Raw genomic sequence first — 15,164 nt, 5'->3', positions numbered from 1 at the left:
TTTACTATTTTGAATTGATTATTAATAAATATGCTTGGTTGATGTTAATTATTATTCTATATAACATTTTATTTTGTTATTTAATTTTTTGTGAAGATGGTTGGGGTGAATTTCATCACATAGGCAATGTCAATTTACTTGATTTTCGTCGTAAATTAGATGTCATGAAACGCGACGAGGTAACAATTTTGACGTTTGTTTATTAAATGATGTTGTAATTCTTAATTAATTTATTAAATTTAATTTTTATATGCAGTTTGTTTGGGTCCCTTAGTCTGGACATGTGAAAATGAATTTGAGCCAAGTTTGTTTTATGGGGTCTGTATTATGGACATGTATCGTACCACTTATTTGTTTTCAAAAAGTGGAATGGCACCAGCCGGATAGAGTCATGAGACAATTTGGAATGCAGCAACTTATTCCGGGCCCAGTAATGCAACCCAACAACATACATGACTTGACATTAAAGGGAAAGGAAGGAAGAAATTGGATGTGACTAATGCAACCTGCGCTTAATGAATGGAATAGTCGCTATGAAAGGAGAGTAGAGCAAACACCATCACAAATAGGGACCCTTAGTTTGAACTTGAATATATGAGGTGGTACAGGCGTAAAACAAAAGTTTATGTCGACCCAAAACATGCAAGAAGAGGACTATTGGTATACATTGTTCATTATAATTTAGAAAAGAATGTTGCGCTTATTGAAGATTATTTTAATTACTATTCCATTATTTTCTATGCAGGGTGAAATCGCCGAAACACTACATTTTATGGTGTCGCTTGTTGAGAGAAGGGTTTGTACTTTTGACGATTTATTGTCATGTATTGAGAAGATCACTCTTTTGTCTGACGAAGAGGATAAGATACTTGAGGCACACGAAGATGTTCCCCCTTCTCAGCCACAATTTGAACATCAACAGTTTAATATACTACAGTGAAGTGTGGAGACTCGAGGCTTAGTGCGAGGTTGGGAAACTGTTGATGCAACAACGTACAGTTTGCCTCCGATGTTAGAACGACAACATGGAATGTATTACACACCGTCAGCATTTACCCAAGAACCATCACAGATGCCGCCGATGTATTCATACCTATATGATTTTCAACCAGGGTATAGTTTGGCAGACATATTTGGGTCCACTCCTCCTTCAACGGGAACTCCTTCATTTACCCAAAGTGGTGAACTATCGACCCCAAATGCCCCACTTGGTGGTCCGTGGAATGTACCTGGAGATATACCCGACATGGATGACTTATTAGGTGTCGATTTACGTTATGATTTCTCTACCGAGGCTGACCAAGTGGATGAAAGGGTGAATCGTAGAAGAAGAAATCTTGATAGGGCAGCTAGAAATTGGGACCGACCATGTGGGACTTCGTCGCGGCATCACAGACATAGTGATGATTGATTAATAATGGGTTTACATTTTTTCCGCATGTTTTAACATTTTCATGTACTTTGTATTATTTTTTTCCATGTTTTAACATTGTCATGTACTTTGTATGGTTTTTTCTTCATGTTAATTTTATATTATTGCCACTTTAACATTTCAATCTTATTGTGCAATGCTTTTAAAATAAATAAAAATAAATAACGATAATGTGAATGACACATAATTATAACCAAATATTAAATTATTAACTTACAAAAAAGTTGGTGGCCTATAATGCAAACATAAAACAAAAGTGATATTTAATGTAATTTAATGGCCAAATCAAAAAGCATTTTAAAACATTTTAGGATTTCAAAATGTATTTTAAGTGAAAATGTACTTATATATACTTCAAAAAGAGAGAAATAATAAAATAGAAAAAAAATAACAAATAATACTAATAATAAAAAAGAAAAAAATTAAAATTTTTGATTAAATATACAATTTAAAGTCTATAAAAAATTGAACCCAAAGTTCAAATGTTAAACAAATAATGTATTTTTAGTTCTTTCATACAAATTGAAAAAACATTTTAAAATTATTTTAAAATTTAGTCTATAAAAACATAAAACATTTTTTTTATAAAGAGGCTGGGGTGTTGGGGGGGGGGGGGGGAGCTGGGGAGGCCTGGAGGCGCCTGGGCCCTGGGCGCGACCCAAGAAGCCTCGGGCAGTAGCGCGTCGACTCGCGCCTGCTAGCTGGGCGTGACCCAGCGCACCAGCGTGCAGGGCGCGACATGTGGCACCAACCGTGGGCGTGTCCATTCGTGACCCTGCCACGTGTCACCAATCCACGGAAGCGCCTGATGCGATACCGCTACCTGAAAAAAAAATAGATCCCCAAGGTAAATAAGTTCAAAACAGACCCATTTTGGTAAAAAAATTCTAAAAAGGACCCCTTTTGGTATTTTTGCCTCAAAATCAAGGGAGTAACTATCTGGTTGTGTTGTCCACTCATACTCATGTAGTATTTATGTTTGGATTCTCTCCGTACTACATTTGCTATTCTGTCTTTTCGCCATTCCGTTCATGTTTTGCTGCCTTTGAGGAGTAGATGATGAGAACTATGCATGTCAACGACACGCTTCAGATCGAGTGGGTAGATGTCACCAAACTTTAGGCAGCCGTTAGAACGCATGGAGGACACCTTACAACACCTCACGCAAAGGGATCTGTTGCTTCATCTGTACGTACGTGGTTTGAGTCCCGGTCCAATGTTCATATACTCTCTCGAGTTTTGAATTGGACTACTCCAAACATTTTCACATACTTCATGGTTTTGGGATTGTTTAGTTATTTTCTGGGGTTGTTTAACGTTATATGAGTGTTCTCTACTTAGATATAGTCATGGTTTTAAATTGCAGTTAGGGTTTAACGTGATCCTTGTCATTATGGGAAATTATGGAAAAATGCCATTGATATATGTAGTTGTAATTGGGATTGCTGTGTCAGAAAATCCTTTATCTTTGTAGATCACAATTTAAAAGCATGTATATTGGTCATGTATTTTGCTTATAAGCCAATGGCCACATGTTTCATTTCATTTTGTTCTGCATTCTGTTCCTTTTGGTGACAGTTACATGACGTCTATGGGCACATGAGTGTTCATCCTTTATGCATGGTTATGATCATCCAAATATTTATTTTATTGTGATGTTTTTATTTGACAACTGTTTGTTTTGTTGCTACTGTTCTCTTACGCACGTTGACCTTATCTATTAAAAAAATACCCTACTTTTTACTCATTGTAAAAATATATATTAATTTCTGTACATTCTTTTATTTTACAATTAGAGATAGTTTAATCAATATAATGTCTAAAGAAATTACAGCTAATGTGACTATCATCATCACTTAACATTGGCATTTAACCATAGGAAGAAAAAAATCAGAGAATAACTTATCATAAACATTTTAAGAGATTAAGAGTAAAAGCCATGAGAAAAAAGAACCAGAAAAATATTTTACCCGTTACCACGAGCAATTTTGTCTAGGACCTTTTTTTTCATAGTTGTGAATGGCCATGTTAAATGGGATGAAGATATATATATATATATATATATATATATATATATATATATATATATATATATATATATATATAATCAAAGATTTTTTGAAATACCAAAGATTTTTGGTATTTCTTCCCCTATGTCTTGTCCTACACATAGTAACATATCCTTATGGAAATATTTATATGGAATTACCTCCAACAACACAGTACCAACTTAGGGAACTTAGTGATAAGGCAAAACAAAAAATTAGGGAACTTAGGAAGCACAAATCCCTTACAGAAGAGACAGGTGATAACAAAAGTGAATTATTAAGTAAGATTGATAGTTTACTTAAAGTCATTCCTGAAACACCTCAACCTTCGGAAGAATCGTCCAAAATGAGAACCAGAAATACCTCCAAACTAATCAATGTCATTAATGATGATAATGACCAAAACTCAGAACGAACAACTGAAGAGGGTTCAATGTCTGAAAAAGATATTAATCCAATAAACACCAAACATTGGAAAACATCTTCCAAATTTTATTACCAAAGACCAACCGCCCCTGATCTTTTACTGGAAGAAAGAGGCAAAAGTAATTTTAAAAGCTTTAGTGCAAACAACATCTATGAGTGGAATATAGATGCCCAAACAAAATACAGTATCATGAATACACTCCAACACATGACCATGGTAGTCACGACATACCAGACATCCTATGACTGTTCGGAAAAAACAATTATAGATATCTTGGTTGCAGGATTTTCTGGCCAATTAAAAGGATGGTGGGATAATTATCTCACTAATGAAGAAAAATAAAAAATATATAGTGTTGTTAAAACGGATCTCAATGGAAAAGTCTTTACAAATGACGATAATGAAGAGATCCCTGACGCTATTAACACCTTTATTTTTACAATAGTCCAACACTTCATTGGCGACCCGTCACTTTGGAAAGATAGGTCGGCAAAATTATTATTCAATCTTAAGTGTAGAACTTTAGCGGACTTTAGGTGGTATAGAGACACCTTCCTGACTAGAGTTTACATGAGAGAAGATAGTGAACAACCTTTCTGGAAAGAAAAATTTCTAGTCAGTCTTCCTAGATCATTAGGAGATAAGGTTAGAGATAAAATCCGTAGTCAATCTGCCAACGGTGACATTCCATATGAGAGTTTAAGTTACAGTCAATTAATCTCTTATGTCTAGAAAGTAGCCTAAAAAATTTGTCAAGATGACAAAATCCAAAGACAATTAGTCAAGGAGAAGGCCCAGACTAAAAGAGATTTAGGGTCTTTATTTGAGCAATTTGGATTACCAGCTTGTCCAAAACAAAAGAAAAAACATACCCCTAAAAAAGGATATCATGAAAACAAAACCTTCAACAAAAAGAGATTTCCAAAAAGGAGATACTCACACAAACCCTCGGCCATCAAAGATGCTAGTACTCCAAAACCTAGTATGAAAACCAAAATTGTATGTTATAACTGTGGAAAACAAAGTCACATTAGCAAATACTGTAGATTGAAAAAGAAATTAAGAAATCTTAATCTTAGACCCATCCATAGAAGAACAGATTAATAATCTGCTCATTGAAACCTCAGAGGAAGAAACCGAAGATGTATCCTCTGAAGAAAATCTTAACCTAGTTCAACAAGATGATCAACCATGGTCTACGAATGATGAAGATGAAGATATCCAAGAAATCAACACTCAAACAAGAGACCAAGATCTTTTGTTTGAGGCAATCAATTCCATACCAAACCTTCAGGAAAAGAAGGTTTTCCTGAATAAACTGAAAAAGTCTTTGGAAACCAAACCTAAACCAAAAGATTTCATTACCAATAAAAAATTTGATGTTAGCAATATTCTCAAAAGACTGGAAAACACTTCCGTCAAACCTACCACAATCCAAGATCTCCAAACAGAAATCAACAACCTAAAACAAGAGGTTAAAGAACTTAGGCAACAACAAGAAATTCATCAAATCATCCTATCTCATTTCGAAGAACACTGATTCAGAAAGTGAAGAAAATGAGATAAAAAATGAGGATCAAGAAGTTGAAATGTTCATGGGATTAATCAACAACATTAAAATCCAAAAATTTTATATTAATATTAGAATTATTATAAATGATTTTGTTTTAGATACAATGGTCCTATTTGACACCGAGGCCGATTCAAATTGTATTTTGGAAGGATTAGTTCCTACAAAATTCTTTGAGAAAACCTCAAAAAAACTGAGTACGGAAAATGGTTCAAAATTAAAAATTAATTAGAAGTAATCAAGCACAATTATAGAAAATCAAGGTCTTAGGATTGAAACAATTTTTCTTCTGGTAAAAAATCTTAAGAATGAAGCTGTCCTAGGAACACCCTTCATTAGATCTTTATCCCCTATTTAGATATCTAAGGAAGGAATAACCACTACCCATTTAGGAAGAAAAATCACATTTAACTTTTCCACTAAACCTATTTCAAGAAACATAAACTTCTTAGAAAAGAAGATTAGCCAGATTAATTTTTTAAAAGAAGAAGTTTCTTTTAACAATATTCAGATACAATTGGAAAAACCTCAATTAAGGGAAAAAATCTAATCTCTGTTGCAACATATTCAATCAACCATTTGTTACGATTTGCCTCATGCATTCTGGAACCGAAAAAAACACATAGTTGATCTCCCTTATGAGAAAGACTTCAGGGAAAAACAAATTCCCACAAAAGTCAGACCAATCCAAATGAATGAAGAACTCCTTCAATATTGCCAAAAGGAGATTAAGGATCTCATTGATAAGGGATTTATTAGGAAGGGCAAAAGCCCATGGTCTTGTGCTGCTTTCTATGTCAATAAACAAGCCGAACTTGAACGGGGTACACCTCATCTAGTTATAAACTATAAACCATTGAATCAAGCCTTACAATGGATTAGGTATCCTATTCCAAACAAAAAAGATTTACTCAATAGATTGAATTCTGCAAAGATATTCTCCAAATTTGACATGAAGTTGGGATTTTGGCAAATCCAAATACAAGAATCTGATGGTTACAAAACTACTTTCACTGTACCTTTCGGGCAATATGAATGGAACGTTATGTCATTTGGTCTGAAGAATGCCCCTTTAGAATTCCAAAAAATCATGAACGACATCTTTAATCCTTATTCAAAATTTGTTATTGTCTATATAGATGATGTTTTAATTTTTTTCTCAAAATATTGATCAACATTTTAAACATCTGCAAACCTTCATTCACATTATCAAACCAAATGGTCTTGCGGTCTCTCAATCGAAAATCAATCTTTTTCAAACAAAGATCTGATTCCTTGGTCACAACATACACCACGGAACAATCATACAAATAGCCAGGTCTATTAAGTTTGCCAGCAAATTCCCTAACCAAATCTTAGATAAAACTCAGTTACAAAGATTCCTTGGTTGTCTAAATTATGTTGGAGAATTCGTCCCATATTTAAATAATATTGTCAAACCATTACATGATAGGTTGAGAAAAAATCCTCCTCCTTGGTCTAACATTCATACCCAAGTTGTCAAAGGTATTAAACTTAAAGTTCAATCTATAAAATGTTTGTATCTCCCAGTTCCGCACACATTCAAAATTGTCGAAAGAGATGCATTTGACATAGGTTATAGTGGTATCCTTAAACAAAGAGTCAATACCCAAGAAAATGTCATTACATACACATCAAAACATTGGAATTCTGCACAATTAAAATACTCAACTGTTAAAAAAGAAGTTTTAGCAATTATTTTGTGCATTTCCAAATTTCAATCTGATTTATTAAATCAAAAGTTTTTAATCTGAGTTGACTGTAAGTCAACCAAAGATATTTTACAAAAAGATGTCAAAAATCTTGCCTCAAAACAAATTTTTGCAAGATGTCTAGCAATTTTAAGTGTTTTTGATTTTGACATAGAGTATATCAAGGGCACTTCAAATTGTCTGCTTGACTATCTTACCCGTGAATTCTTACAGAGAAATTCCCATGCCACCTAGGACATCTGGTACCTCCCTAAGGGGAAGGAAGAAGTATAGGAAAAGGATTGAAACTGGCTCTACCAGGGCCATCTCCCAAAAAGAGTTCACCATCATCATCTAGGCACCAACCCAAGCTAGGTCATTTACCCAGAAACCAAAAATAGAAAGGTTATCAACCCAAATAGTTTCAATTAAACCTTAGTCATCCACTCAAGAACTCCAAAAAAATCCAACATTAAAACAAATCAAGGCTGACTATGCCTTCCCAATAAAAACACTTTTGGCCCTTCAAAAAATTGGCCTGACCAAACTTCCAAAGAAAACGTGCGTAGACATTGCCTCAGAATCAAGTGATGATTCTGAAATTGATCTCCAAACTCTTATTCAAAGAACCAAAGAATCTAAAACTATTTCTAATCATCCAAAAGAAACTTTATCCCAAAAGGCAACACTAGCCCTAAAAACAACTAACAGTTATGTATATAAAAATAAATTTTCAACTGTTTTGCATATGGAGCCAGAGTATTGGGACAAAAATCCCTTTAAAGCTACAACAAAGGCATTTCCTTCTGGATTCCATTTCAAACCAACTACAATCAACAAAACTAGAACTTTCTATGAGTTCATTTTGATATACTCAAACTCAATTTCCATCAAACACTTCAAAGACCCAAATGATCTATCATTAAACACCTATTCAACAATCCAAATCCTAAAAATTTTACAACCAAGACAATTTGGTCCAAATCTTAATGAAGTCAACAAATTCTCAGTTCCATTTGACCCATGAGAATATGCTTACTGGGATTATGTGGATGCTTGGACCAATGTATTTTGGCACCAAAACAATAAATTTAAGCATTCATGGCTTATTTATTTCAAGACCAACACAACCTATAATATCCCAAATTGGTTTCTCCAGTGGTGGGACTTTTTTGGTCCAATACCCAAAATTTTTCCGGAGCAAGTTCAACAAGGATTTGCACAATTCACCAAAATGTTTAATTCTCAGGAATCACGAATTCCAACAGACTTAAAATATTTTTCTAGTTTTGCTTTGTCCTGGATTTTCTCTTGGCAATACAAGCATAGTAAGACTAAGAGCAACAAACAATTCTCATCACTTCAGCGACATGTTTTTGTCAAGTGGTGGAATCAATTTGACACATCCAAAGTTGAACCAGACCAAGTAAAACTTTGGTTTAAATCCCATCCAGAGTTATTGAAAGCAGCTAATCCCGAGACTTCGTTGTTTCTCAACCAGAAGTCTCAATTAGCCGCCTTCCTGGCCGGCTCCAGCTCCAAAGAGCATCTGACCAAAAACTTTGAAAGAAGTTTTACAATTGCTTCAGTAGGATGACGAAGAGGGTTCTTCCTCAAAGAAAAAAGACACCAACTCTTCAGATAATGATGATGTATTCTACCAAAATGAGGACAACTGTTTTGGTATCTCATTAAATGATTATTAATTCAAAAATACCATTTATGTAGTAATAGTTCCCGGTCATGTAACCTATACTATAGCTACTGTTCAATTTTATGTCTATAAAAGGAGTCCTCAATTCCATTAGGAGGCACCCTTTCAGATAGACAGTTTTTAGTCACAGATAGAGAGAGAAGCTCTGAAAACTCTTTGTAATCTTTTCTTTCATTAATAAATTTTCAAGTTCTTTCTTTCATCTCTCCCCTCCCTCTTGACTGATCCTGTGCAGCTCTTCCGCCGCTTCAGTTTCTTTTCTTCTTTCCATTAACAGACCCAATACGGCTCTGCCGCCGTCTCTATTTTCTTTTTAATGTGTTGGGCTGTGACCAAAATTCATATGGAAGTTTATTCTGTTATTTTTGTTTTGTCCTCTGCCTATAAAAGGCAAGGATGCCTTGTATAAGAAAAAGGGGCTTCCACTTGTGTATTGCATCAGTAATAAAAAGCTTTCTGTTTTCCCTCCCGTGGATGTAGCCTTAAGGAAATGTGAACCACGTAAATCTGTGTGTTCTTTCTCTTCTCTCTCTCCCTTTCATTTTGCTGCAACATCTGTGTACATGACATTTCTGTTCTGCTGCATCTCCTGCTGCAGTTCTTGTTTGTTCTTCATCACTTCCATAACAAACTGGTATCAAGAGCTTAAGTTGTGATCAAGGGAATTCAATATTCTCGTTTGAATACAAAGATCAAGTTGTGGGATTCTTGTTTCTGGTTCTTTCGCTGCTTCACTATGATTAAGAACACTCAAGAAACCATATCAAACACAATCAGGATGGAGAAATTCAATGGAAAGAACAACTTCAATCTGTGGCGCATCAAGATGTGTGCTTTGTTGAAGGAACAATGTGTTTGGGCTCCTGTTGCTTTTGCATCTGTGAAGAAAGAAGTGGCTTCTGAATCGAAAGAAAATGCCTTTGTTTCAAAGACTGAAGACCTTGCAGAACAAGAAGAAAAGGCTCACTCACTAATCTTGCTTTCCTTGTCTGATGAAGTTTTATATGAAGTTGCAAATGAAGAAACTGCAAGTGGCTTATGGCTCAAGTTGGAAAAGTTGTATATGACTAAGTCAATCTGCAACAAGCTCTTCTTGAAGAGGCGTCTATTTGGTTTACACATGAAAGAAGGTACATCTCTTAAGGATCATCTTGATGAATTAAATTCTATTTTGATGGAATTAAGAGATATAGATGTTAAGATAGAGGATGAAGATGCTGCCATGATTTTGTTAGCCTCTCTACCACCATCATATAAGAGCTTTGTCAATTCTCTTAGTGTTGGTAAGGAATGTGTCACCATGGAGGAGGTGAAATCCATCTTATACTTAAGGGAACTTTGATCTAAAGCACCCGGAAATTCTAAAGAATCAAATGGATTTGGTCTGGTGGTCTCTAACTCCATCAAGAACATCAAGAAAAAGGTGTTCAAAGGAAAGAAGAAAACTCATGTCAATCCAAAGGACATCTGTAATTACTGCAAGGAGCCAGGTCACTGGAAGAAAGATTGTCCTAAGAAAAAGGGCAAACCATCTGCTGCTGTTGCCAAGGAAGGTTCCACATCTGAAAATGAGCTTGTTCTCTCAGTTGCTGATCATCACCAACATTCTGAAAATCAGTGGATATTAGACTCTGACTGTTCCTTTCATATGTGTCCAAACAAAACCTGGTTTGACACCTATGAAGAGAAATTGGGTGGAAATGTCTTCATGGGAAATGATGTCTCATGCAAGACAGTTGGAATTGGCACAATAAAAATCAAGATGCATGATGGAATTATCCGAACACTCACTGAAGTTAGGCATGTTCCAGAGTTGAAGAAGAATCTAATCTCCATAGGTATTATGGATGGAAAGGGATTTAAATGCAGCACCGAAAATGGGGTCATGAAAATTCAGAAAGGCCCTATAATGGTGATGAAGGGTATAAAGAGGGGTAATCTCTATATACTTCAAGGTCATATGAGTGAAAAAGGTATGATGATACTTCAAAAACAGCAATTGTTGGGAAATCAGAAACTAGATGAACTGAAATTCTGTGAGCACTGTGTTTTCGGCAAACAACATAAGATTAAATTTCCTAAAGCAATTCACACCACCAAAGGAACTCTTGATTACATTCATGCTGACTGCTAGGGGCTTGCAAGAGTACCTTCACTAGGTGGTGGAAGGTATTTTCTGTCCATAATTGATGACTACTCAAGGATGACATGGATCTACATCATGAGTCAGAAGAGTCAAGCTTTCAAATGCTTCAAAGAATGGAAAACACTGATTGAAAAACAAACTGAAAGGAAAGTTAAAAGACTCAGAACTGATAATGGCTTGGAGTTTTGCTCAACAGAATTTAACAAATTCTTCAGAGATGAAGGGATTGCTAGACAACTTACTGTTAGGAACACTCCTCAGCAAAATGGAGTTGCTGAACGAATGAACAGAACACTTCTGGAAAGAACAAGATGCCTATTGTCTAATGTTGGCCTCAACAGAAGTTTTTGGGGAGAAGCTATCAATACAACTTGTTTTCTGATCAATAGAACACCCTCTACTGCTATAGGACTTAAGACTCCTATTGAAATCTGGAATGACAAAACAACAAACTACTTAAATCTAAGAGTATTTGGCTGCAATGCCTATTATCATGTCAATGAAGGAAAGCTGGTACCTAGATCAAGAAAGGGTCTGTTCATGGGTTATGGTGATGGGGTGAAAGGTTACAGGATATGGTCACCCTCTAAAAGGAAAGTTCTTCTCAGCAGAGATGTAATTTTTGATGAATCACATCTGCTCCATCCAAAAATTAAGGTTCCAATTGTTGGAACACAAAGCTGCCACTATCCTCAAGAAAAAGATGTAGAATCTACAGCCAAAGACTCAGAAAAAAGGGTTCATACAGATACATCTCCTGTTATTCAAGAAGGTGAGCAATCAGAAGATTCCAGTGCAAATGAGGCTTATCAGAATGATGAACCCGAGCTTGCACAGTTTAATCCTAGAATCAGTTAGAGACCTAAGAGGGTCAGTAAGCCTCCTGAGAGATATGGTTTTGAAGACATGGCTGCCTATGCATTACATGCAGCTGAAGAAATAGATTCAAATGAACCTGCCACCTACAAAGAAGTTATCAATCATCCTGAAGCTGAAAATTGGTTGTTAGCTATGAAAGAGGAAATGGAATCTTTATATAAGAATCAGACTTGGAAACTTTTTGAACTACCTAAAGGAAGACATGTGGTAGGTTGCAAGTGGATATTCAAGAGGAAACCTGGTCTTTCAGAAAAGGAAGGGATAAGATACAAGGCTAGGTTAGTTGCCAAGGGATTTAGCCAAAAAGAAGGAATAGATTTCAATGAAATCTTTTCACCTGTGGTCAGACATACATCCATTAGGGTTTTACTTGCTATAGTGGCAAACCAAGATCTGGAACTTGAACAACTTGATGTCAAGACTGCTTTTCTCCATGGAAGATTGGAAGAAAATATTCTAATGAAATAGCCTGAAGGGTTTGAAGTTCAAGGAAAAGAAAGGTACGTTTGTCAACTGCAGAGGTCCTTGTATGGATTGAAACAATCTCCAAGGAAATAGTACATGAGGTTTGATAGCTTTATCACCAGCCAAGGATTCAAGAGAAGTCTCTATGACTGCTGTGTTGATCACAACAAGGTGGAGGATGGATCAATGATCTATCTTCTACTCTATGTAGATGACATGCTTATTGCAACAAAAAGCATGTGTGATATACAAAATCTGAAGATCCTCTTGAATGGTGAATTTGATATGGAAGATCTAGGGCTGCAAAGAAAATCTTAGGAATGAAGATCTATAAGGACAAAACTTAGAAAAGGCTATTTTTGTCTCAAAAGGATTACATTCAAAAGATACTTGTGAGGTTTAGAATGGCTGATTCTAAACCTATCAGCACTCCCCTTTCAGAAAAAGAGAAGTTGTTTGTTGTGATAAAGGTTCAAACTCAGGCTGATCAGGACTATATGTCAAAGGTTCCATACTCAAGTGCTGTTGGCAGTCTCATGTATGCCATGGTCTGCACCAGACCTGACCTTGCTTATGCTATTAGCATGGTTAGTAGGTTCTTAAACCAACCTCAGAAGGAACATTGGAAGGCTGTGAAGAGAATTTTCAGATATCTTAAAGGGACTGCAGATGTAGGTTTGATCTATGGATCTCACTCAGATTGCTGCCTCACTAGCTATTTTGGTGCAGATTTTGTTGTTGATCTAGTCAAGAGAAGGTCTCTAACAGGGTATGCTTACACCCTTGGTGGCTTCTTGGTGAGTTGGAAGGAAACACTTCAACTTTCTATTGCTCTCTCAACTACTGAGGCTGAATATATGGCTCTTACTGAAGCTGCAAAGGAAGGAATTTGGCTGAGATGTCTGATAAATGATCTCAGAATTAATCAAGAATATGCTAACATCTACTGTGATAGCCTTAGTGCTATATGCTTGGCCAAGGATCAAGTTCATCATGATAGAACCAAGCATATAGATGTTAGATATCACTTCATTTGGTCAGAAAGAAGAATCAAAGTTCATAAGATCAGCACTCTGCACAATCCTGCTGATATGTTTACAAAGCCAGTTCCAAAGAGCAAGTTTGATCACTGCTTAAGCTTGCTCAATGTTGATTGTTAGGGTTAAGATCATGTGTGTTTGGAGGGTGCAATTTGTGTTTTATATGGATGTTAGTTCAAGGTGGTGAATTGTTGGGCTGTGACCAAAATCCATATGGAAGTTTATTCTGTTATTTTTGTTTTGTCCTCTGCCTATATAAGGCAAGGATGCCCTGTATAAGAAAAAGGGGCTTCCACTTGTGTATTGCATCAGTAATAAAAAACTTTATGTTTTCTCTCCCCTGGATGTAGCCTTAAGGAAAGGTGAACCACATAAATCTGTGTGTTCTTTCTCATCTCTCTCTCCCTTTCATTTTGCTGCAACATCTGTGTACATGACATTTCAGTTCTGTTGCATCTCCTGTTGCTGTTCTTGTTTGTTCTTCATCACTTCCATAACATAATGTTTTTGTTTTAAATCTTTACATGTTTACTTAATCTGTTTTCATATCGTTTATTTATTTATTTTCTCATATTTTGTCTGTTCTATTCCATCATTGTTCCTACTTCTCATTTGTCCGTTTGATCCCTTTCCGCTGATCTCTGGTATATATATATATATATATATGGGTTTTGCTACCTATACATATTTGATTTTTAGTATGAGTGTTAACAAATTAAAACTAAATAGTCTTAAAATACATCAATGGTATAAATTGTTAATGCACTCATGTCTTGCTAATCTACATTCTAAGATGGTTTTTGGTCAAACCATCTTAGAATTGTCAATTTTTTTAATTTTTTTTAAAATACATTGTAAGACGGTTCTTTAAAAAATCATCTTAGATTGTAGGCATTTTAAGATGGTTTTTTGGAAAACCGTCTTAGATTTCTCAATTTTTTTATTTTTTTTTAAATCATTCTAAGATGGTTCTTTGAAAAACCATCTTAGATTGTAGACATTCTAAGATGGTTTTTTGGAAAATCGTCTTAGAATTTTCAATTTTTTTAAAATACGTACTAAGAGGATTTTTGGTGAAAACCTTCTTAGAATGTCACTTTTCTAAGACGCTTTTTAGGAACCATAATGAAAAGTCTTCACTTTTCACGATGTTGCCTTCAAAGAAGGTTCAAAACCGTCTTTGGATGCTTTGAAAAACTGTCGTGGAACAATGTTTTCCCAGTAGTGTTTTGACAAGTCACATTCAAATTCCATTTGATGGTCTACTTGAACTGGCCATATGACTAGTTCATAATTCAACCGAGTCGATAGTCAAGTTTTGACTAGTCACATGCATATTCTATTTGATGGACTACTCGAATCAGCCATATGACTGGTTTGTGATTCAACCAAGTTGACTCTCTTGTCTGGTCTAAGTCCAATAAAACCCTGCCTACATGACCATCTATTTTCTCAAAAGTATTAAAGACAATTATATTAGTTATTTATCATTAGTGAGCTTCATTTTATGTAGTCAAATTAAGTGAGTTCGTTAGACTACTAAATAAAGTGATATGATCTTAAATAAGTAGTCGTTAGTATTGGCCAATTAGGAGATTATGGAAACCCTACTATTAGATTAATAGACACTATAAGATGGATATGATATCTTATATACTAAACCGTTGCACATAATTTATCTTCTTTCTATTTGAAGAGTATAGAGGTCACATTGAGGAATAAAGAGATTCC

At 35.3% G+C, this 15,164-nt stretch overlaps 1 protein-coding gene across 1 annotated transcript; it reads left to right on the top strand.

Annotated features, from left to right (window-relative positions):
- Nucleotides 1–12,797: 12,797 nt before the first annotated feature.
- On the top strand, nt 12,798–13,553 carry LOC121173554 (secreted RxLR effector protein 161-like). The gene has a single exon (XM_041009616.1). It carries the CDS (start codon nt 12,798–12,800, stop codon nt 13,551–13,553), a length of 756 nt encoding a protein of 251 aa, XP_040865550.1.
- Nucleotides 13,554–15,164: the final 1,611 nt, after the last annotated feature.

The sequence above is a fragment of the Glycine max genome, chromosome 15, assembly GCF_000004515.6.
Source record: "Glycine max cultivar Williams 82 chromosome 15, Glycine_max_v4.0, whole genome shotgun sequence".
Classification (NCBI taxonomy): Eukaryota; Viridiplantae; Streptophyta; class Magnoliopsida; order Fabales; family Fabaceae; genus Glycine; species Glycine max.
The sequence above is the reverse complement of the archived record's forward strand: the minus strand, read 5'-3'. Positions and strand labels throughout refer to the sequence as shown.

Excerpts from the sequence above, each read along its gene's own strand:
- LOC121173554 (XM_041009616.1), top strand. The coding sequence starts at position 12,798 with ATGGCTGATTCTAAACCTATCAGCACTCCCCTTTCAGAAAAAGAGAAG.